This window comes from Equus asinus, chromosome 1 (assembly GCF_041296235.1).
Source record: "Equus asinus isolate D_3611 breed Donkey chromosome 1, EquAss-T2T_v2, whole genome shotgun sequence".
In the NCBI taxonomy this organism is placed as follows: Eukaryota; Metazoa; Chordata; class Mammalia; order Perissodactyla; family Equidae; genus Equus; species Equus asinus.
Window position 1 is genome coordinate 101,078,260 of NC_091790.1, and position 23,910 is coordinate 101,102,169.

At 53.5% G+C, this 23,910-nt stretch overlaps 2 protein-coding genes across 2 annotated transcripts in view; one reads left to right on the forward strand and one right to left on the reverse strand.

Moving 5' to 3' along the window:
* Positions 1-1,205: 1,205 nt before the first annotated feature.
* Positions 1,206-12,614, reverse strand: YKT6 (YKT6 v-SNARE homolog). Its single transcript, XM_014828338.3, has 7 exons — positions 12,297-12,614; positions 9,738-9,820; positions 7,844-7,944; positions 6,480-6,584; positions 6,106-6,171; positions 3,941-4,042; positions 1,206-3,057 (listed from the first exon to the last, which is right to left on the reverse strand). The coding sequence occupies exons 1-7, from the start codon at positions 12,398-12,400 to the stop codon at positions 3,022-3,024; spliced, it is 597 nt and encodes a 198-aa protein (XP_014683824.1). The 5' UTR covers positions 12,401-12,614; the 3' UTR covers positions 1,206-3,021.
* A 6,615-nt stretch (positions 12,615-19,229) lies between these two features.
* GCK (glucokinase) overlaps positions 19,230-23,910 on the forward strand; it is a 50,582-nt gene continuing 45,901 nt past the window's right edge. The window contains exon 1 of the mRNA XM_070504083.1: positions 19,230-19,702. Coding sequence (XP_070360184.1) covers positions 19,658-19,702 — 45 coding nt within the window. The 5' untranslated portion in view covers positions 19,230-19,657. The remainder of the gene's footprint in view (positions 19,703-23,910) is intronic.

Below are 23,910 nucleotides of genomic sequence, written 5' to 3' on the forward strand. Positions count from 1 at the left end.
GGCCCTGCCACTGCCTGTGTGGACATTATGCCTGGTGCTTTGCTAGGACAGAAACATGGGCTTCAAGACAATCCTAGACACCGAACACGCCCACCGCATGGGTCCAAATGACGTCAGGTAAGATGGTTCCCCGGGGGCCACCTCGGGCCTTCTGTCTTGTCCACTAGGACAGGGCAGCTTCCTCCTCCAGCCTCAGCATCTGGTTGCAGACACCTCTGTACATGCCAGGAGGACCTTGACGTCAGCTTCTCAGTCCGTGGGCTGCACCTGGCATGTGCTCTCAGACCAGCAAGTGGGAGGGAGGGCCAGACCCAGGGTGCACCACGGCGGATCCCAGAGCTGAGGCAGAGAATCTAGGACAGTCTGCCAGTGCGGAGTCTGTCCTGCCTGGTATCTGGGGTTGTAATCTGAGGAGCCATTCCAGGCCAGGCCTCCCTCTGGGCAGACACAGCTACCCCACCCCATGCCACTGCAGATCCTGAGCCCTGCAGTGAGATGTTGCCATTACCATCCTGGTGCATGTGGGGTGGGACAGCATGCAGGGCTACAGACAGAGGGAGGTCAGTGACTTTTAATTCATTCGTCACTTTGAAATAGCAACTGCTCTGACAAACCTCCCTGGGCCTCAGGTACCTGTGACCTGGCGCACTTGGTCCAGCCAGAAATCCCAAAGCTGCTTCTGATTTCACTGGTCACAAGGAAGCTCAAAGCAAGGCCTGGGGCCAGCAATGAAACAGGCTGTGAGGTCTTCAGAGAGCTTCTACTGACCAGCCACCGAGGTCATTCCTAAACTAGGACCAGACTTGAGCCTCCCCGGTCTGCAAGGATCCAGAGGACCACAGGATGCTCCCACACACCTGCAGAGCCTGGCCCCGGCTCCTGAGGAGCTTCCATCTGTGTGGCCCAGCTCTGTGGCTGCAAGGCAGCTTCCCAGGCAGGTTTCCCGGCTGTAGTGAGAACCAGGGCCCAGGACTCAAGGACAGGTAGGGCTTCTCTCTACTCAGGGGCTCCCTCATCTGGATCCTGCTAGAAAGGTCTGAAAGAAAGAAGGTTCCAGTTTGGACCTACAGGGAAAAGGTAGATGCTGCCTCCCCTGGACAAGAATTGCCCCAGGGTGCCGTGGAGCCTGCACTGCAGGTACACAGCAGGGAAGGGCAGGGATCCCGATGAAATGGGCCCTGAGGCTGAAACAAAGCACAGGACCATTTCTGGAATTTCAAACAACTTTATCCAGACAGAAACCTCTCAAACAGAACACAGAGAAAAGTTAGGCAGCAGTTATTAAAATACACTCTTTGCCAAATGATTTAACATCTGAATACAACAGGAGAGGGAAAATGCCAGGCAGAGGGCGTGAGCCAGGCCCACCCTCGCCGCCCAGCTGGAAGGGCAGCCAGACACGCACTGTGCTGAGGTCCTGCTTCCTCCTCCCCGCAGTCCACACCTCCACCCCTTCCCTTGCGTCCTCCAAGGCAAGAGAGTCAGATGGTCGGAGGCGGCCCAATCACTCCCAAGGGGAGGTTGGGGAGGCCACAGCCATCTCAGGCACCCATGGGCAGGCCAGCTCTGTGCCTCCCAGGGGCTTCTACGGCAGTAGAAGAATCACATGGCAGGCTACTTTAGGGGTGGCCAAATCCTGACCAGCAGTGCCCAGAACACAAGGGCAGTGGGCAGGTAAACCTGTTAGATGTGGGATCCTGAGAAGCCACACAGATCTCACCTTCAGGCTCCAGCAAGGGAATTCAGGGCTGCTGGCACTTCTGTTGGGGCAGTGGGACCTCCTGGGTAGGGCAAGAACCAGCATGCTCAAGGAAGGCTCCCCAAGGACAAGACTGCACTAGTTGACGCCAGCCTAGCAGGAGCTTCTGTGGGGACAGGGTCCCAAGGGCACATCTTGAGCTTGTGTCCTCAGAATGCACAGCAGGGCACGAGGAGGCACTGTGGAACATGGCAGGAAGACCTGAGGGACCGGGCAGACAGAGAGGGGCCCGGAACCTCCTGGGCCAACACCTGGGTTGCTCTGCGTGCCTGTTTCCAGGGCTGGGCCTCAGAGCCATAGGCCTCGTGCTGCTTGGGGGGCTCAGCAGTGCTCCTACTGGAGTTGGGCTGGGGGGCTGCTGGTTCAGACCACAAGCATGGTGTTGGGAGTCCTCGGGCCAGCTGGCACCTTCTCTTGGTGCCCAGTAACGGCCACTTGCTAAGACACGCAGGCCCCAAGTGGTTGCCAAGACAGTCTTGTCACCAGAGACAAATGAAAACTGATCATGAGACTGCAGCACACACTGCTGTGATCCAGATGTTGAAAGCCGAACTCCAAGTCAGGGCAGGTGCCTCCCTGCCTCCCCCTTCAAACACCCACCAGACATCTTTGTGGAACTTGCCAGATGAGCTCTGCCCTCAAGAAGAAGCCAATCTCAGCAGAAATGCAAACGACAGCTCAGAATTTGTGAAGCCCGATGACTGTCTCCTCCTCGGTCAAGTCCTTGGCCCTGAAGCACTGGCCCATGCCCTGCTCAGCCCCCAGCTCTTTCCCGAGAGCCACGCCCAAGCTCTGTGCTGTCCCAGGTGTGTTATCAGGGTGCACATCCACTTACTGGAGTGTTAATACAGTTAATGTACAAATAAAACCCAAAGGCATACTGAGGGATCAACAGAGAGCTGGCTCTGACCTCCCCGGGGTCCTCGCACAAAGTCAGGGGCCCAGGGCCTTCCCAGGGTGTTCGAGACGAGCCCTTGAACATCTACAGGAGTCACTGAGAGTTTATGATTTCATTTGGCCCAAAAATACACCTTTGGGGGCCTCAAATTATCTTTTCAAAAATTACCAGACATGTGAATTTGAACGTTCCCCACCCCCAGGTCCCTTCCACCACCCCTCGGCTCCTCCCAGGAGCTCCAAAGTGAAAAATGAGAGTCTGTCCCCACTGAGGATCTTTCCATGGCAGCTCTGTGTCTCCAGGGGCTGCAGTTCTGATGTGAATGACGGTGACGTTCCAGGGCAGGGGCCTCCGATGGTTGCCCTCACATGATTGCACAGCACGAGTTTTGTTTCCGGGCCTTGAAAGAAACAAAGAGAAGCTGAAGAGAGAGGCTGAGAAGGCCAGCAGCCCCAACCTCAGCACGCACAGCAGAGGGCGCTCCACGGGAAAGGGGGTGGTTTTACTAGGGTCTTCAGGAACCAGACCACTGAGTTGGACAGAAGAACTGGAACCATGAAGGAGAGACAGAGAAACAACTCACTTGTCCTCAACGCCTCGAGGGAAGCTGTCTTGAATCAGTTCACACCCCCAAGATCATTTTGTCCATACCCCATTAACACTGTCAAGAGCGAGTAAAATCGCCGCTGTTAAGCCAGGTACAAAGAGAATGCAGTGTAAGGCGGACTGGCTGAGTGCCTGACTGCTTTGCCCTTGTCTCCCCATGATGCTGACCCCAGGGTGGGTGTTTCTTATTGAGTATGTCTTTAGAGAACAGAGAGGTTCCCACTTGGCTCGTGGGGCCCATTACCTTCTCTCTCACTACCTGTTCAGATACCCCTAACCCCACTGGCCATCTCCCTCCAAGGCCCACAAGAAAGCAAACGTGTGGACAGACCAAGTAAACTCAGCCCACCACTGTCCAAAAGGCACAATGCTTCCGTCACAGGGAAATGAACCAGAGGCACAAGAACCTCTCTAGGAATCTCTCTGAGCAGACGGCAGGAATGAGGTGAAGTCCCAGAGACCAGAACCTGAACCAAGCTTCTGTCCCCTGGGGGGAGCCTAGCAGCAGGGGGCACAAAGCCTCTGCTTGCTTTCCCTCCAGCAGGGCCCCAGCCCCCTCTTCTGCTCTCACCGCTCGTCACCGACGGTTCAAAGACTGTTCAGTGGAGAGGGCACAGGGGACGAGCAGGCTCTACAGCTCTCTGGAGGGGTGCCCGGAGCAGCGGGCCGGTACTCACCGTTTTATAGAAGGCTTTAGACTGTGTTCCCAGCACTTCCGATTTGGACACCAGGTCATCTAGCTTCTCGCCTCGCTCTAACAAAGACTCCATGGTGTTGTGCTGGGGAAAAGGTAAAAGGAAAAAGAACGCTTTGTTCACAAAGTGAGCTGACATGAGCCCCTTGCGAAGTTCAATCACGGACAGCACTTCCTTTGGGCTCCTCCCCCATACGTGAGCATCAAGACACAGTGTCCCAGACTTGTGGATGCAACAGGACCTAGTGACCTTCCTGTGGAATCTAGAAGGTTCTAACTGGGACAGAGCACTTCCCAAAGACTTCTCTACTGCACAGGCGTAGATAACCACATTCTAGAAGAGAATACTTCTATCTGCATTTGTACACATATATTCCCATCGGCCAGAACCTCTCCCCATCCCTAGAGGGGCACTGAGCAGAAACGCCGTCACTACCAAACCTGCAGGAGCATCTATGTGCTTAGAGAGGAGGAGCATGCACGCAGACCCTTGTGAAGGGGTGAGATGGGATGGAGGCCCTCAGAAGACCCCGCGGCCCCACTGCCAAGGTCATCAGGAAGTGGCTGGCTGGCTTCCACCCTAGACGGCCACTGCTGCAGAAGTTGCAGGGCCCCCAGAGGCTTCTTCAGAGCAAGGAGCATGAACCTAAATGTGCGCCTGAGATGGCACAGAATGAGCAATGAACAAGAGTCTCCTTTATCTCCACACACAGCAGAGCAACTCAGATTTCCACCATAAAAGTTAACTGGATTAAGACGGGATGAGAAGTAGTGTGACCAATAATCCAGATGCAGCCAGAACAGGGCTGGGGGATGTGACCCGTCTGCTCTCTGCAGTGGAAAGAGAAGCTAGGATAGGGCATGGGGGTCCCCCCACTGTGTGCTCACAGCCTCAGATGCTGACACAGCAGAGGAAGAGATGGGGCTTGGTTAGAAAGCGTGGGGAAACGTGAGAGACAGAGAGACACCTGAGACTTCGACAGCTGACTCTCATCCCAAAGCCCCAACACCACAGTACTCAAAGCATGGGCCAGAAGACCTATGTCTGGAGCCCCTGGGATGCTCTTTATAGACACAGCCTCCTGGGTCCCGCCCCAGACCAGAGTTCAACTCCAGGAGACACCAATGTGCATGAAAACTGAGCCAGTGTTGACAAGAGTTTCATATTTGGGGCAGGGTTTTTTTCTGGGCATCTTTTCTGGGCTTTATATGCTCTCACATAGGGCCCATTAATCGCTGGGCAGTGGTGTAAGCTAGCTGTTGTACTGTGAGCAGGGATGTAGAGATAAGACAAGCTCCCAGTCCTGGGAGCTCATATAAACGTGTCAGGAAGACAGACAAACAAGTAGTGACAACACAGTGACATTCAGAAAGGGCCTGGTGTAGCCTCCAAGTACGTGGGAGGCCTGAGCGGGGGATGCTTGCGTGGGAGCTGGGCAGGTCTGGGCAGGGACAGGGCCCAGTCCTGAGACTGTCAGGGAGTCTGCTCTTGATCTTGAACCTCATGTGAGAGCTGCTGAAAGACCTGAAGCAGAAGAGTAACGGATCAATGGCTACTGTCTGGTGGACAGAACCGGAGTGGGCAGAAGTGAGGCAGAGGCCAAACCTGAGGTGAAAACAGATGCTGCTCGGGTGCCCAAGGTAGCTTAGTTAAAAAAAAAAAGTTGAAGTAGCAGTTACAAACCAGGAGATCTCAGACAAAAATGCACGGGTCTCGCTCTTCCAGAAGGGGCCTGCGTTTCAGTCCGCCCACTGTGACCCAGACCCTGCAAGTGAGGCACCTACTGGGCTCTGAGACAAGCTAAGGCAGGCGCTGGTGGTGAGGAGGCAGTACCAGAGCTCAGACCGTCTGAACCGAGGAACTGCCCAGACAGGGAGTGGAGTGGGGAACAAGGGCCACGCTGGTTCCCAGCTGAGCCCCTAGTAGAATGGGGGCCATTACCCAAGATGCGGTGCAGGACGCACAGACAGGGAGCTGTCTCAGTGAGTCTGGCTTTGAAGCCTCTGATGCATGGGGAGGGGTGGGCAACTACCACTTTCAGCAAAGTGTTTCAGCTATGATTAAAACAAGTATGGACTGCGTGCGTGATCGCTGGCCAATCTTTCTGCCCTCAGCTTGCGGCCTTGCCCTCCCACCTTCTTGCTTACCAGAATGATCTTGGTCTCATCCAGTTCAGCCTGTACTTTACTCATGGGGTCAGCTTCTCGGGGGTTCTAGGAAAAAGCCAAAAATAAGAACAATGTCAAGACTAGAGTGACCACCTAGAAACAAAGCTCAAACCTGAGTGAGCCAAACACACCTTTCCAAGTTAAAAACTATGGGCTGTTCAAACATGCACCAGAGAAACGAAAGCCTGCCTAGGAGCTCAGGTTCCTGGCCTTAATGTGGGTCCCTGTATTTTCCAAACGCATGTTGACCTCAAGGCTGTCAGGAAGTCACCCAGAACCACAACTACCACAACTACTGGCTTTTCCATTTCACACGGTTCTGGGCCACGTGGTCTGTACACAAGGCTCCCTACCTGGTATCTACTGAGGTGACCATCCAGGGCTGCATAGTGGATAGTAGCAGGGGATCCAACTGGCCACTCTACCTTGTCGACCTGCTTGGAGAATTCGTCCAAAACCTGCAAGACAAGGGAGCTCAATACCTGCCATCGCCCCTCACTGGCGCCCACTGCAACAGGGTGTGACCCAAGGCCTTACCCAAAAGAGGGGCCCAGGGAGGAGGGAAGAGGACGGAGGCTAATGGCAAGGGGAAAATCTAGGCTCAAGTTCCTCCTTCCTAAATATTCTGGGATTTAAACATGAAGTATGCCCAGCCTGAGATGAACCTCGTCTGGTTAATGATAAAAGTATTAGGATTATAAACTAGATTTCCACCTTTATCAGGTTATGAATTTCCAGGAAAAAGAGTACTGGCCCTCTAATTTTCCAAAACAATTCTTCAGAAAGGGAATTAGGCCCTGGCCTGGTGGTCAGTGGTTAAATTCATGTGCTCTGCTTCAGTGGCCTGGGTTTCATTGGTTTGGATCCTAGGCACAGACCTATACACAGCTCATCAAGCCATGGTGTGGCAGTGTACCACACACAAAATAGAGGAATACTGGCATAGATGTTGTGACACACTGGCACAGCTCAGTGACAATCTTCCTTACCAAAAAAAAAAAAAAAAAGGTAGGGAAGAATTAGGTCCTTCGGATTTAAGCAACCAACAGATTTCATGTGCTTATAAGTATGTTAGTGTTTTGGGGGACAAGATGAAGCCAATGTCTTCCAGGAGTTTGTAATTAGCACCTCTCAAAGAACCTGAAGAACATGGAGGTAGAGGTGCTAAGCCCTGTGGTGGTGCCAGCTCCATCAGGGGAGGGAGCTACTATAACCAGAGGATGGGTCAGGAAGCGGACTCCGTGAGCAGAAGCACAGAAGTGTCTGCAGAGATGGCCTTGCGGAGGGGAGGTGAGTCACAGGGCAGAACATGAAGTCTGGTGTGGCTGAGAAGGAACCGAAAGTCATGGCTATTGAGGGTGGAGGCAGGAAGAGAGGCAGCTGGAGGGGAGCCCTGGGGCAGCAAACACAGCCAGAGCTGACCTGAGGGCCCTATCCCAGGAGGAGAGATGCTGTGATTCTGTGGCAGACGGGGAGAGTCAAGGTGGCATCAGGGACACTAGCCTGGACACAGGTGGGACAAGGGGCAGAAATCAGCATCAGGGAGGGAACTTGGGAGGAATGCCAGACTGTCTCTTGGTAGGATAAGGAGAAGAGCTGAAAACGAGTTGATTTTGGACACACTATTCCATCCCTGATACCTCAGGCACTGTCATCATCCCTGGCCCCAGTCCACACTCATCCACCCAAGTCTGGTCCAGACAAACTGCAAACTCACCTTCTCCAGCAAGGTAAAAGCCACCCGGGATGGATATTCACTGTCAGCAATGACCACTCCTGCAAGACTGTCATTTCGCACGTAAACATGGCACAGATATTCTAAGGAGATAAGAGGTCAGACACACGGATGGTGACATGAGGACTTTAAGACTTTTTCACTCCCCAACTCAGTCAAAGCATCCCAATGCTGGGCTCCTGCCTTTTGGGTCAACGAAGCCAGCCTGAGCAAGGTTTGTGGAGGGGCTCTGCAGCACAGCTCAACGGAACTCACAGAGGACAGTGACCATGGGAGCTCTGCCGTCAACATGCCCAACACCTGCTCCAGGACGGGTACACACCCAGAGGCCCAGTGTGCAAGCCAGGGTCTAGAGGAGCCGCCTGTGGTGCAGAACACCTCCCAGGAAACACAGCCCCAGGTGCCTTTCCAAGTCATATCCTTGAGCTCCAGGTGAGGCTTAACTGTGGCTCAGGGACAGTCTCGGCAGCCCTCTGAAGCTCTGCTCTATTCCCAGACTGAGGGAACCCTGGACAAGCCAAGCAGCCTCCACTTTCTTAAAAAACCCTGCAAGCGTGGCCCCAAGTGAGGAAATTACTTCTCTGGGCCTCAGGCTTCCTTATTACAGCAAACCTGCCTGGCCTGCTGCGTTCTGTGGGGTGCCATGGGGGTCGGCGGGGAGGAGAGAGAAGGCCCATCTAGAAAAAAATCAGCCACTGCTGGCTGAGGTCTCCAGTATTACTGTGCTGGAGCCATCAAACTATCAAAAGGTACACACTGTACAAGGGCTTCTGCAAAATAGTCACAATCCATGGGGTTAGTTTTCATCACTCTGAAAGCATTCAGAAATGATGTCGCTAACCATATCCCTGAGGTAAACGGAATGTAAGGACTACAGCTGACGAATAAGAACCTTCTTATCCTTAAGACTCTCACCCAGAAGATTCCAACGCTAAACAAGGAAAAACAAATTAAAGCGGAGAGAGACCGTGAGCCCCTGAAATCAGAAAAGGGCAGAGATAAATGAGAGCAGGGACGAGGAGAGGGACGGGGGATCATCACTGACACCCTCCACTTTGTCTCCGTTCCCAAATAAGATTCAAACACGGAGTCAAAGTGCACACTGTACACAACCCGAGACGCGGTCAGTGTCTGAGGAAACGTCTTTTAAGTAAGAAAGTTGGGAAGGCAGACACAACCTGAGAACTGAAAATACTGAAATGTTCACGATCCAATCTGACTTCCGGGATGTGAACAACACAGGGATCCCACCCAGAACACATACACTGGATCCTGCCTGCACCATCGACACGGTACCCCCACACTGCGCGACCCAATGTCAGCGCCACGTGTGACGGTCCTTCTTTCTGCCTGAAGAAACTCACATGCACCTTCCCTGATCTGTCTGTGTAACACTGGCCTCTATAAAATAAATGCCTAAAAATTCTGACAGGAAAGCTGAATTATGAAGAAAAAATAATGCTCAAGAGTAAAAAATGAGCTTTTAGATTCCTAGTCAAAAATCAAAGTAGCACAGAATGCAGTGTTGCCTCAGCAGGGCCAGCTGGAAATCGTTTTTTGAGATGTCTACAGCTCTGGAGAGGAAGAGAGGGACAGAAGAGAGGCTGCTCATCGCTCCAGGAGAGTCAGACCGTAATCTTAAGTGAGTCCAAGCTGTGGGGGCCATCTTCAGTAGGCAGCTTAGAGCGCACGCACGGGGCACAGAATTTTGCATAAAGAGGAGGAGGGGGAGGAAGGAGAGAACAAGGGAGCACAGGAGTGGAGTCCTGGGAGCCCTTTCCATCACAGGCGACAGCCCGAGTTGAGAAAGCTGCCAGCTGCCTGAGGTGTGGCAGCAGGGCCAGGACACAACTCCCAAGTTGGCAGGTCCACTTACCTTGTTCTTTGACAGAAGCTCTGCTGCCTTTCGCTGAGCGCTCCACAATCAGTTGACTTGTGAAGGTCATGAATTCCTGAACACTAAGAAACACAACACACATTACCTGTTCCCGTCACCTTGTCCCCAAACAATGCAAAATGACCTCTGAGCTTATACACTAAGGAGAAATTGCTTACTGGCTTCATTCCTTTCCCTCCCAACCTTAGTAACAAATAAGAAACGCTTTGCAAATGAACACAAATACAGACAATTACAAATCACCACGACCATTCCAACCACATCTGTTTGCTACCTAGCTCACCCACGGCCCACTTCCAGACTTCTGGGGAGTTTTCTACAGCTACAGTCCACTTAACATTTTGGTCAGACTATGATTTGGGACACAATGGAAAAGTAGAAGCCAGCTCCTGTTCTCAAATCCCAAGATGCAGGGCAAATAAAAACTACACTGGAAAAACACAAGGGGCAGATGAACAGCCAGTGATGGCTGAGCCACAGGCTGAACACTGCAATGCGACACAAATTCGCAGTGAATGCTGGGCCTCTTCCATGGTACGCGCCCAGGGCACTCGGGAAGGAATGGAGGGCAACAGCTCAGCCAAGACAAGGAAATGGCGGACGGCTTGTACAAAGACTGAGAGGGAGGAAGAGATTCATGGGCTCAACAGAGAGACGTGGCCAGAAGGAACAGTCACAGGTGACACCAGTTCAGCCAGGGGCTGACAAAGAAGCTTCCGACTGGGAATGCCACAGAGCCATCAGGGCAGGATCCTGACTCGGAGTCCAGAGCTGGGGTCCTGCAGATCTGTAAACTTCTGACACTGCGCTGAGAGCCAGAGAAGACGAGTGAAGACCCGACTCTGGAGTGGACTGCCCCGGCTAGGATCCTAGCTCCACCACTTAAGAGATGTGTGACTCAGGCAAGTTCCTTACTGCACTGGGCCTCCTCTTTAAAATCAAGATTCCTTGTGATGGTTAAATGAGTTACTTTGTGTAAAGCACTTAGCACATGCCCGGTGCACAGTATTACTAGCTACCATTATCTTGATAGTGTGATATGGTCAGAATAATCCCTTAGAGAAAAAGACTCCAAATAAGGAAACCCATGTAGTAAAACGAAAAAGAAACAGAGCTTAGAGTAGGACTGTAATTAGACAAAGGAAAGATCGATTCATGTGAGAGGCTGCAAACAAGGGCCAGAAAAGCTGGGAAACCATTGGAAGGTTTCAAACTCGGGGTCTTGTAATCACGAGGCAGGAAGGTTGGAAGTGAGGAGGCCTTATGAGGAAAACAATAAGCTCAGCTGGAAGACACAGTGTTTTAAGAGAGGCAAGTAGAGATGTCCCTATAGTATTGCAGTCGTGTTAATCATCAGAAACTGGCATGAGTGTCCCAAACTAGGGAGGTGCAAGTCCGACAGTGAAATCTCTGGGGATCTTTGGTATACATGGGCAGTGAAAAAGAAAAGAATCAGAGTCAGCCAAGGTGGCACCAAAAGTTCCATCACAGGAAAGCAGCAACACAGAGCAGAAACTAGAGGCGATGGTAAAGAATGCTAAGTATCAAAAAAGACCCAAAAGAAGCAGAAAATTTCAACAAAATAACAACAGGAATTCTTTTAGATCCTGCCAGCAAACCACTTTGTTTTGTTCATCAAGAACAAAATCACTGCACTGAAGCAATGAACAGAATCCAGATCACCCCAGACCTGGAGACTGGGTGACCAGACACTGACTCTGTAGGGTCCTTCTTTGTGCCTGAGCCACCCTGGCCCCCAGACCCCCACAAATGGGCTGGAAGCATCTGTGGTACTTCTAACACACACTTTCCTGAAATTACACTGCCCCAGAAATGTTTAAAAGCACGTAAGCCCTGCAAATCCCATGCTTCCTTCTAAATCTTCAGGATAGAATTCTTTTGTATCACTAGAGCCCAAACATAAAAAGCACACAATTTCAGTTCCAGTCCTGGCTAGTTGTAGCATAATTTCGGGGGGCCTCAGTGACTTCATCCATCAAACGGAGAGTCTATCCACATCTCTCACACCGAATTGCTGGAAAGCCCAACCAGATAATATATACAGGGCTCTCGAGGTGTTGCACCTAAGCTGCCTGGGGCAGAATCACTAGGTGGGAGGTGTTGGTTTAAAACAAAGATTTCCGGGCCTTAACCTACTAGTTTAGAACTTACGGGCGTGAACCTGCGGAATGTGCACTTTTTCCAATTCCTCTTATAATTTTTATACGACATAAATTTGAAAAACGGTGAGTACGGGAGTATGTTCTAGAATGGTGTAAACCTTTTTTCGAGCGAAAGGAGAATAATTCCTCAGAGGTACCGCGCGCACACCGAGGACGAGGCCACCGCCAGGGTGGAGGCCGAGCCCGGGCCTCCCCGGACCCAACCCCGACCCTCCTGTGATCCCGGGCCACCCTCGAACTGGACTCTCCTCTGATCCCGGGCCTCCCCCGACCCGACCGACCCGACCCGACAGGATCCTGACCCTGAGGCCTCCGCGCCCGGGCGCCACGGCGCCGCCTGCCCGGGCCCACTCACCTGGACCTCTGGAAGAAGCTGAAGGAGGACACGTCGTACGCGGCTTTGAGCAGCACCGCCTTCGGCTCGCCTTTGTAGAGGACGCTCAGGCTGTAGAGCTTCATGGCGCCGCGCCCTCGGGCCGGCCGCCGGACCAGCTCGCAAGGAGCAGCGCGGCCGCCGCCCCTCGGACCACCGCCGGCTGCTGACGGGTCGGACGCCGGCTTCCTCCTCCCGGCTCCCTCCTCCTGGCTTGGGGTCTACTTCCGGTTCCGGCCAGGGCCGCCTCCTGAGAGCTTAACAGAGGGTTTTCGTGCCCCGGATGCAGAAAGGAGGGGGCTGGAAACACGCAGGCGAGGGGCGGGGCGCTGCGCGTGAGCGTGCGCTCGGCCCCGCCCCTCTGGGCCGTCGGGAATCCTCCAGGATTACTGGGGCGTGTGGAGGTGTCCAGCTCTTTCCCGGGGCCTCGCTCCGCGCAGTGAGACGCAAATAGCACCCTCACTCCAGTGCTTTGAAGACCCGACACTAGGGGCTTTGATTTATGGGCGAACTGCCTTTTTGGCGAGTGTTCTGTAAATCAGATCTTTTGAGTGAAGGGCAGGGACCTATTCTTCTAGAGGCTCCTTTGGGATGTGAAGGCATGCCTCTCATTTTCAGATGATCGATGTCTCAGGCCTTCCTCCTGCCCTGTGGGAGCGAATTCCTGGTCACACAGGACCCCTCAGCACAAGCCTACAGGGGTGAGGGCTCGGGCGTGCCCACCCTGTGAAACCAACTGTCTAAGCACTGATTTAGGAGGCCAGCTGCTGACCTCCCAGAGTGGCAGCAGAGGCGCTTCACCTCAGAAGGGGCAGAATTTCAGCTCCACACTGAGGGAGCAGCTTGATGCACAGTGACTTGGAAAACCTCATTTTGCTTGAGATTGAAATAATGCTTGGTCAATGGATAGGGATGGATGAGGCACGGTTCTCTACGGGTACTACATCGTGCTTGTTTCTTGTTTATTAAATGGCATCACGTAATCCGGATCTTGCAGGACACACACATATAAGGACCTCTGTCTTTGGAAGTTGGCGGTAAAGTTACACTATCACGCTAGAAGCAGCCAGATCTGAGATGATGGGAAAGGGATGGTATATTTGAAAAACCAACAGGATCACTCTAAATATTACTCTAAATCAGAATTTCTCAACCTCAGCACTATTGATGTTTTGGGTGGGATAATTCTTTGTTGCTGGGGGCTAACCATGCATTGTAGGAGGCATCTCAGGCCTTGTACCCACTAGATGTCAGTAACACCCTACCCAACCAAAAATCTCTGGTCATTGCCAATATGCCCTGGGGAGCAGCGGTTTAGAGAACCATCGCTCTAAGTATTGCTGTGGCTGAAGGAAGTTCCCACCACCCGCCCTTTCACTCCCCGCCTTCCTCACCAACTCTCTTCCCTGGGTATTTCTGAGCACAGACGGTGGAAAGGGCTTTTCCACATCCACTCCTTTTTGGAACTAAACCTCAAGAACAGTCATTGGCCAATGTCAGGCCAGCTATGTGGGCACACTAGTGTGCCAGGCAGTGTCACAAGATGCCTGGGAGCGGTCAGTGCAGCCCAGTCTCGGTTGCACTGACACAGTTTCCCTATAGGGGGCAGGCGAGAGCGGTTTCTGAAGAAAATCCCAGGAGTCCTTTTCCTTTGTCACTGGAAAGTTGTAACAAAAGGACGGGGAGGACAGTGCTTGGTTGGAACAGACTTAAATGTATTCACTTGACACATAATAGTAGTTGTCCTGAAGTTTCCCTTGCACCAAGCACTTTCCATGTGTTACGTCATTTAATCCTCACAAAAACAGGAAGACATTATTACCGCCTTACGGACATAGAAACTGAGATTCAGGTTAAGGAAATCACTAATAAGGTACACATGTCCACACCAAAACACGTAACAAACTTGCTCACAGCCCAGCTCCACTCCTGGCAGCTCTCCCCCTCTCTGGCCTTGCTCAGTCTCCATTGCCCCAGGAAGCCACGCTCGGTCTATGTGGTTGCGAATTCCCCAAGCTCATCCATCCGTCTTACTGAAAAGCAAGACCCACCTTCCACTCCATCACCCCAGCTGCCACCCAACTTGGATTCAGTCCCAGCACTGCCACAAACCACAAAACCACAAAAGCGAACAAACTGTTAACTTCTCTGAGTCTCTCTCTTCTGTAAAACTAGAAAAGACCCTTTCCATAGGCATATTGCTGGGAATGATAAGGCATTTTATTCCAAGTTCTAGTCACAGGAGATGTTTAATAAGTAACAACAATGATGATTATGTATATTGCTATCATTCGTGACAAAAAGGAAGGGAGATCGTAGTGGGTTAAAGGCGTTCTGCAGACTGTGGGAAGTGCAGGTGTGACTGTAGGCTGAAATCTGAATAAGGTCTACAGATTAGAGAACCGTATTGTATCTGTTTTAATTTCCGGATTTTGATCATTGCCTTGTGGTTATGGAAGAGAATTCTTTGTTTTTAGGAAATACACACAAGTATTTAGGGGTAAAGGGACATCACGTCTGCAACTTACTCTTAAATGCTCAGACTTCTCTTTATCTCTATATCTCTACATCTATAGATAAATGAAGGATAAAGCAAATATGGCAACTAGATTTAAGGAGTCAGGATGAAGTGTATCCAGGAGTTCTTTGTACTGTTCTTGCAACTATTCTGTCAGTCCGAAATTATGGGGATAGAAAAGGCTGCAGGGAAGAGGCACCGATGTTACGCAGGCAGCATCCACAGGAGTGTGGAGGGTGCAGCTCTGGGAGTCCAGGCTTCCCTTTGTGTGTTGGGCCCAAGAAGAAAAGCTCTTCTGCTGATGGAACTGGAGCAACGTGGCCCATGAGAAAAGGCCTAGGCCCTGTAAGCTCACCCCTTCTGTGCAGGCACCTACCCACCCTCGAGGCCATGTTCAGCTCACATGAGGTGTCGGTTTGGCTGGACAGCGGAACCCCACAGGAAGCTGAGTAAAAGCTGCCAAAGGGCATATCCGAGGAGGCCCAGCCCAGAGGCATCCTTGCCACGCAGGAGCCTCCCCCTCACGCCCCCTTGTCCAGTCAGCTAAGGCCAGGGCAGCAGGGCTGTTTTCACTGTAAATGCAACATGAGTCTCCACAGATGACACAGGAAAGGGGCCACTGATGTGGTCAGGTCTCCAAAGGCGTTCAAAGCATGTCACCCCTAAATGCGTCTCTTTGATGTATTGATTATTTTGAGTTAAAGCAATTGAGAAACAGTAGGTGCAAGAGGGAACTCTGATCCTCCGTTTTATTCCTGAAAGCAGGAGATTAAACTCCCATGTGAAGGGTATCCTCTCTCTACCAGGAGGAAGGAAAACTTCTCATCACCAGAGATGAATGGAGGCCAAGAAGAATGGGTACAAATAAACCTCGTTAAACCAACTCTCATCTTCTAGTCCCTTCTTAGCAATTTACCCTCCCTAGCCCAAGCCCCTTTGTCTTGTCAATTCTTCACAAATTTATTGTTTCTTTGTCTAAAAGCTTTCTGCTCTGGTCACTTCTTGGGGGTCTGCTTTCTCTTGTGAAGGCTTCTATGTACATGTAAAAATTTTAATCAAACTTGTCTACTTTTCTTCTTTTAATGTCAGTTTAATTCTTAGGCCCAGCTGGAGACCCAAAGAGGGCAGAGGAGAATTTTTCCTCTCCTGTCCCTCGTCAGCAGTTCAGCAAGCCTGAGGAGCAGACACTTGATGCCATCAGTCAGCAGACCAGCCTCCAGAAATGCTGCTCACTACCTCACCCAGGCATCCTTGGCTCCCATCGGCTTCTCCAGGCCACAAGGAAGATAGACACAGACGTGAGGGAATAGGAGATGTCAGAGCAGGAAAGGACAGGAGTATACTATGAAAAGGTTCACCCGGAAGCAGTGGGAAGGACGGGAATCACAGCCAAGGAAGACAGGCGTGGGCAGGCGAGCCAGCTGGGAGCTCTCGGAAATGGTGAGACAGGCGCCCTCAGAACTACCTCCTGTGCGGGGGCTTCTCAGAAGCAGTATTTGTACCAGTAGACCACCCCTCTCCAGCTCCGGGGCTGGGAGGCAGTGTAGCCCATGCTGGACACAGGGTCATTTAGGCCAGGGGCATGACATGGGGATGTCACCTTGACAACTGTGGGGCTGCCCCGCACAGGAAGTAGGAGAAAGTCTGCAGAAGAGAAAGTGGGGCAGGAGGGCAGGCACAGGCTCTTCGAGAGGGTTGGGGCTGGCCATCACCAAAGAGGAGTTTGGGTCCCACGGAGGCCCAGTCCTCAGGACCCCAAAAACAGAAAGCTGGATGGGAGTCATCACAAAGGAAAAGTCATCCTAAAGAATCTGAATGCTCTCGGGTGTTCGAGAGGATGCTGAGCCCCACCCCAAGCATTCCCCCTCCCTGAGCTCGCCAGTCCACCACACCAGGCACCACCTTAGACCCCCTCCCCACTAGCCCACAAACTCCTCACTGAGCCCCACCCCTCGGCCCCCTCTGAGTTTCTTCTCTGAGCACCCCCTGAATGCACCCTGCTGAGCCCCCTCTGATTCCTGCCACATACCCCCCTCCAGGGCCCCCCTGTTCTCACCTGGGCATCCAGAATTCTGAGCCAATCAACACAAGCAATTGGTTAAAGAAAGGCACATGACTCAGGCCTCAGCCCGTCAATGCAGGCCATCTGCTGACTGTGCAGTAAGCGGTCCAATCAGAACAGTGCCTAAGACTGTGTTTGACCCTTGAGGGAAGCAATGGGGTTTCCAGATTAAGATGGTCAGTGAACCCCAAACAGTGTCAACACAAAATTCTGGTTAACAAAAAATGTTAAATACATATGTTCATATGAACTCCCTGGCAAATCTTCCACTAGGATGACACAAAGACAGAGGGCAGGAGTAGGAGATGCACCCAGGGCGGGCAGGTGGACCCTGGAGAGGGGCACAATCCATCGGCCATGAGGGGGCCCAGCAGGATGAGGAGCTGAAGCACAAGTGTTCCCAACTGGCGGGAAAGACAGCAAGAGGAGTCCTGGAGAGCCCCCGGCCCGCGCTCCCCAGACTCTTCAGCCAGGAATGTACTGCAGCCTGCCTTACCCCGGAGGAAGAGGCAGGACTTGCCTTTGGGAGAGCTGGAGTGCATTCTGCCACTTGAGGTCCCCTACAAACCCACCCACGGTTTCAAGTAGTCCCTGTCGAGTAAATATCTCCTGTGAGGCCACCCGCAAGGCCCTGGCCAGTGTGTGGTGTGGCTGCCCTAGGATCAGGTGACATTCCAGTCAACTGTGGCCACAGAGGGCAAGGCTATAGGGCGGAACCTGCAACTTCTGCGTGAGAGACTGCCTCAGCCCCTGTCCTTAGCACGAGGCTGTGGCAAAGAAACCTGTGAGCACTGCAGGCCACCTCAGCCCGTCTTTCCACCTCCCCGGCCCCAACGGCCTCATCAGAAGGTGGCGATGATGATACCACCCTGCCTGCTGCCCCAGATTGTCTGATCAAATGACAGAATGAAGGCAAAAGTAAGTACTTTGTGAACTGTAAATGTTTTAATCAATATTAGTTATGACAATTTCGCCTGAAGGACGTAAAGGTGGACCCATATGCACCATATTTCTGAATCAGAAAACTTGACGTTATAGAGATGTCGGTTCCCTGAAATGACTCCCCAAATTCAATGCATTTCCAACAAAATTATCAACACCATTATTTTGTGGAATGGGATGAGTAGATTCTAAGGTTTATATGAAAGATAAAAGGCTCTTGGTAAAGAACATTTTGTAGAAAAAAAGAAGAGATGCTTGCCTCATCAGATATCAAAAAACTAAAAAGTTACACAAACAAAGAGTGTGGAATCAGCGGAGGAATGGACAGAGAGGTGTCCAGCACACAGACAGAGCCGAGGCCAAGGCTGGCAGGGTACCAAAGGCCACTTTTACATTCAGACAATTTGCTACTGACACAAACAGCAAAAGAAAGAGCACCAAAAGGTGCCCCTTCCTGTCCTCATCCCGTGCGCCAGAAAGGACGACACTAAACAAAAGGGGCCAGAGCCTGCAGCCTGAGTCACAAGTCACGGCATCTCCCCTGGCGGGGAGCCCATTCTCGACAGCAGCTACACCCCAAGAGGCACAGGCAGAAAGCTTCACATCTTAAAACTTTCCAATACGCAGCCACCAGCCACATTGTGCACTTGCAGTGTGGCTGGTCCTAATTGAGAAGCACTGTGAGTATAAAATACACACCAGACCTCAGGGTCTTGGGCCAGAAACACCGTCAAGATCCTTTTTGGGTTCCCACATTTTGCTCCAGATGGTTAAGTGGCTCTCCTGAGCAGAGTCAGCTCCAGCACCCAGGCCTGCTGCTCCGTTCCCAGGGTTTCACACTTGCAGGTGTGAGTGGGTGTGCCTGCTTCCTGAGGTGAGGACCCAGGTCTGCGGGCCTCTGCTCTGGCTGGGCCCGCTATTCCAGCTCAGGTTTCAAGACAGTAGGCAGAGAAGGCAGTGACAAAGCTTGAGGGTGGTCGGGCACGTGCGGCACTGCCAGTGGCCAAGCTGTCTGCTCCCTCTCCTCTGGTTCCCAGACTCACGGGAGCCTCTGCTCCTTAGAACGTGAGTTTGGAAGACCTTGTGACCCTGCCCTGGGAACTGGACAGGTGGCAAAGTCTGCAGTGACAAGACGATTGGGCTGTTGCTATGGAGATGGGGATGGAGGCCTTTTGCCATCAGCCCCAGTTTTCTGCATGGCAGCTCTAATGACAGGATGGTCAGTCCGGCTGAGGGTGGAGGGCGTGAGCGCAGAGGACTGCTCCTGGTTGCCATGGCAGCATGGGCCCTCGCAGGAGCACAGAGGCCCTGGCAAGAAAAGTCCCCACTCACACCTGGTCGGAGCAGGAAGTGTTGGGCGCCGCGGAAGCAGGTTGGGGTGTGAGAGGAACACAGTCACCTGAGGCCTAATGACTCAAAAGCTGTCCCCCAGCCACAGGACGGGAGAGGACCTTTTCTGCTGAGTCTGTCTGGAGGACACCATGCTGTCACAGCTCAGCACAGCCTGGAGAGACAACTGACTAGTGCTGACCAGCCCCAGAGCCCAGCGATGGCCCTGCCCCTACCACACCTGGCCTGACGAGGCCTCCATGGAGAAGGGTCCCAGCTGTGGCCCAAAGAGAAGGCTCGCCAGTGGACAATGGAAAGGAGGAGACTCTGACTGAACCTTAAGCCAGGCCAGCCGGGAGGTGGGCCGGAGTCTCCCAGACACCCAGGCCCGACCTGACCCTTGGTTGGCAGAAGCCTTGGGATAGTTCTGCTTCGGAGACCTGTCGGGGACGGCTGAGGGGGCCCAGCTCCCGTGGGCTGGCTGCTGTCCAAATGCTGGATGACAGAGCCAGGATGGAGAACGCCAAGAAGGAAAAGGTAGCTCGTGCCACCTTCAGTTTTCTGACAGCGTTTGCCGTATGTCCCCACAGTCAGTGGTTTGTTTAGCATAGAAAGAGTTCACTCCTCAGAATCTGATTTTATACACAGGCCCTTGAAGGCAGTTCTGCTGGGGAGTGAACTGTGGGGCACTGACTCTGATGGGCAGAAAGATCCCTTCCTCCTGGCAGCCCACGTCGTTTCCCCACTGCTTTGGGCTCCAGCCCTGAGACCTGGAAGTGAGGCTGCCAGGAGGTCTGGGAAGTGACCTCGTTGGGTAGAGAGTCTGGGCAGTTTAGAGCCCCCGCTGGGAGGTCTGGGGCTGGGGTCTTAGTGGCAGAACCAACTGACTGGCCGTGGGACTGCTCAACAGACATCCTGACAGGTCTCAGATGCCCGCACTGCCTCGCAGGAATCTCTTCATAAGGAGCCCGAGGGCCATTGCTCCTGGTGAGGAGCAGAGAGCAGTTGCTTTTTCCAAAACAAAGAGAAATCCAGACGATCTCTGAGCCAGCCATGTGCCCAAGCAGTGAGCAAGGAGACAGAGCTGGTGACAGGGCAGAGGGAGAAACTGCCTGCACCCCTAGGCCAGGGGCCGCAGCGGAGTGGGGAAGACAGGGAGAGGGCCGGGGTCCAGTTCCTTGGGCACGGTTCATCCTCTCACGTCTTCTTCTGTGAAATGACGGGTCAGCATAAACACTGGGCTGGTTTGCTCCTGGCAGAGCTAATGAAGTTAGGAGAAAAACAACCACGGTGCCACAGCCACTGGCAGCCGACAGGCCAAGGCCCTAACCGAGTCCCGTACCTGCTGTCATTGGTGCTATGGCAAGAGTTTGGATGAGAAATTCTGCCCAAAAGGGCTGCAGGAGGCGCCCTGGGGAGAAAGGAGGTGGTGTCTGGCAGAGGCAGAGAGATGGCTTTGGTGACAGGGGGAGGTGGGCCAGTGCGTGCTGTGGAGAACTGTGCAGGGAGCCCCTGCTGTGTGCTGAGCATCCGTTCTCGGACTCAGGGCTGCCCACGCCCCTTCCCATTTGTCCCCGGAGATGCAGTGCCCCACGTGGTAAACCGTTTCTGTTCCATAGGTGAGGGGTGCTGGTCACATTCAGGAGCTAGGCTGGCTGCAGAGCGCCAGGGGGTCACCGACATCCCTGTCAGGGCCAAAAGCAGAGCGAGATACTGCTTCTGGCACACTTTAAGGGGGCACCAAAAACACCCGTCATCAAGATAAATAGTATTTTAATACAAATTTTAAGGAATCGAAATTAATGCAAAAAATTCAGATGAACAAAATACCAAAGTTCTAAAGAGTATTAAGTGATTTTTCCACTTGCCTCAGCCCTGTGCTGGCTGCTCTTGCAGTGCCGGTCAGCCAGGTGCCAGGCCAGACCAGGGAGGTGTGGGGCTGCCACGTGCACACACCTCCCGCATGTCCTGGCTGGCAGAGGACCCACCTGTTGTCTGGCGGGCCTGGCTTGGCTTCAGAGTCATCTTAAGGATCTGAGGTTTTGCTGCCAGGCCCACCCAGGTCCAGCTCTGTGTCCCCTGGGAAGGGCTACCTCCACCCCAAAGCAGCGTTTGGCCTGCAGTAGTGAGCGACGCCCTGTTCACACTTTCAAAATTGTCCCAACAGGTCAGCCGTGGCTGTACCTACCCGGGCTCCTGGGAGAGGAGCGTCCTGGGTGCTTTGGAGGGAACTGAAGGGTTGCTGGCTTCTCTCTTTCCATTTCTCTTGTCTGTGCTGACCCTTCGGACCTCACCTGTGGTCATCCCCCTATCATCTGAGGAGCGTGGCCTCGGTACTGTTTTCAGTGGCTCCCCAAGGCAGTGTCAGCTCCCTACACATCTTTCCTAGATCTCCAGCTCCCACTACCCTGACCTTCCCCTCCAGCCTTTGGCTGCTGGAACCCCACCATGGCTTGTTCATTCCTTTGACACGAAACCCCATCCCTTGGTGGCAACCACTCTGGGTGGCCTGAAATTGGGCCCTGAGCACCCCCTTGGAAGTTCCTGGTCTGCACTTCCCCTCCCCCTCCTGGGCCCTTCTGTTGGCCCGACACTCCTCGAGAGCACCTGGTGGCGAGAGGAATGAGGGCTCCGCAGCACCAGCAGGCAGCTGTGTGTGGTGGATCAGGGGGGTGCTTTTGAGGAAGAAAGCTGGGATGTGACCCTCCGGGCGTCTTAGTCTGCTCAAGCTGCCAAAACAAAATACTGTGGGCTGGGTGGCTTTAACAACAGACATTTATTCCTCACGGTTCTGGAGACTAGAAGTCAGAGATCAGGGTGCTGGCATGGTTGGGTGAGGTGGTGAGGACCCTTTTCCTGGCTTGCAGGTGGCACCTTCCCTCTGTGTCCTCACATCGGGGAGAGAGAGCTCTGGTCTCTTGCACTCATGGGGGCTCCACGCTCACGACCTCATCTAACCCTAATCACCTCCCCAAGGTCCCACCTCCTAACACCACACTGGGGGTAGGGCTTCGACACACGAATTTGGAGGGGCACAATTCAGTCTCCAGCACGGAGGTCGGGGGGCAGCAGGGAGGAGCTGACCTCTCTGCATCCAGGCCCTCCAGCTGCCGGGGTACTCAGCCTCGCTGAAGGAGAAGGCTCAGGAATGGGATGAGGTTGTGCCACGCTGGCCCAGTCTCGCTGGCAAGACTTGTCCCAGCCAGTGTCTGGGCCCCAGCAGGAGAGAGACCACCCCCATCCCCACCCCTGGGCCACTGGAGGCTGCACTACTGCCCACTCTTGACAGTTGCTCACGACGCGAAGCTCCAGGTGGGCCCCAAGCAGGTGTGCTGGGAGAGGGGCCGGTACAGGGGGGAGCAGTTGGCCCCAACAAGTGGAGTGGTGACAAGACCCTGAGCATGGAGGGACGAGGCTCCCTATAGGCAGGCGGCTGTGGCCTGGTCAAGTGGGAACTCAGCCTGTGTAGAGGCTAGGCCCCTCTCAGCCAGGAGCTGCTGGCTCTGAACAGTGTCAGAGGTCATGCCCAGCTCCTGTCCCCACTGTTGCCGACAGGAATCCATGAAGGGCCTGGGCTGGGAGGCCATGAGAGCAAAGGAGAGCCACATAGGCCACCTGTGTCCCAGGCCTCTGGTCAAGGTCCCTCAGAAAGAGCATTAAAATTGCCGCCCATCCCCGGGGGCGGGAGCAGACCAAGGGGACCCAGCAGTGGGATGCAGCATGGCCCCGGCCAGGCCCACACCTGCTCCTGTGGCAGTGGCCACAGAGGGCAGGCGGCAATGGAGAGACAGGCACAGAGTGCTCCAGGCCTCCTTCCCTGTGTTTCTGCAGAACTGCCCTGAAGCCTCCCCAAGGCACGAGTGGTTAGAGCAGTGTTGACCAAAGGTCCTCCAGAGAAGGTTCTGGTGCTCTCAAGCAGGGCCGGGCGGCAGCCTTGGGGCTTAACCCAGGCATCTTCCCCATGTCCTGACCCTGTGACAGAGGGACAGTCCTTGCCTGGCCCCTCCTCTCCACTCTCATCTTCCCTCCACTTCTCATGGGGTGGCTGCTGCTTCTTGCTGCCCCTCAGGAGGATGCAGTTCTCTCGTCTGTCTGTCTCTGTCTCTTTCTGTATCTCTCTGTCTGTCTCTCTGTCTCTCTCTGTTTCTCTCTGTCTCTGTCCCTCTGTCTCTGTCTTTCTGTCTCTCTCTGACTCTGTCTCTCTCTCTGCCTATTTGTCTCTCTGTCTCTGTCTCTCTCTATGTCTCTTGCTGTCTCCCTCTCTTGGGGCTGGGTGCACACTGAGGAGGGGCCCCTTCATCATCCCCCAAGCCTGCTCCCTCCCACATCACCCCCTCAGAGACCGGGCACCCAGGTCCCTCCCAGACTGGGAGCCCCTGGTGGCCTCTCACTCCCGCACCCCTGCTCTCCTCAGTGCCAGGGCTCCCACTGGGCCCACGTCCTGCTCTCCCGGCCCAGCCCTCCTCAGGCTAAGCTTCCTGGCATCCACTAAGGCCCCTGGTCATCTGACTACTGGCCGCCTCACACTCCATGTGTTCTATTCCTTCATTTTCCTGGAAGGATTGCCTGTTTCCCGTGACCAGTTCTTGGATAGGCCATCCATCCAGCTGCTTGAAAAGCTGCGTTTGGGACTAGGTTCCAGGCACACAAGCGTGATGACGGTCCATCTTTCCATTTGTTTGTTTCTGCTCCAGAGAATCCCTCTGTCTGGGCCCTTCTCTTTAAATACGCCTTGTGCCATCTCC

Excerpts from the sequence above, each read along its gene's own strand:
- YKT6 (XM_014828338.3), bottom strand. The coding sequence starts at position 12,400 with ATGAAGCTCTACAGCCTGAGCGTCCTCTACAAAGGCGAGCCGAAGGCG. Across the intron at positions 6,585-7,843 it reads CTTTTACCTTGCTGGAGAAG|GTTTTGGACGAATTCTCCAA; the intron begins GTGAGTTTGCAG and ends CTTGTCTTGCAG. Across the intron at positions 4,043-6,105 it reads ATGAGACCAAGATCATTCTG|CACAACACCATGGAGTCTTT; the intron begins GTAAGCAAGAAG and ends CCTTTTCCCCAG.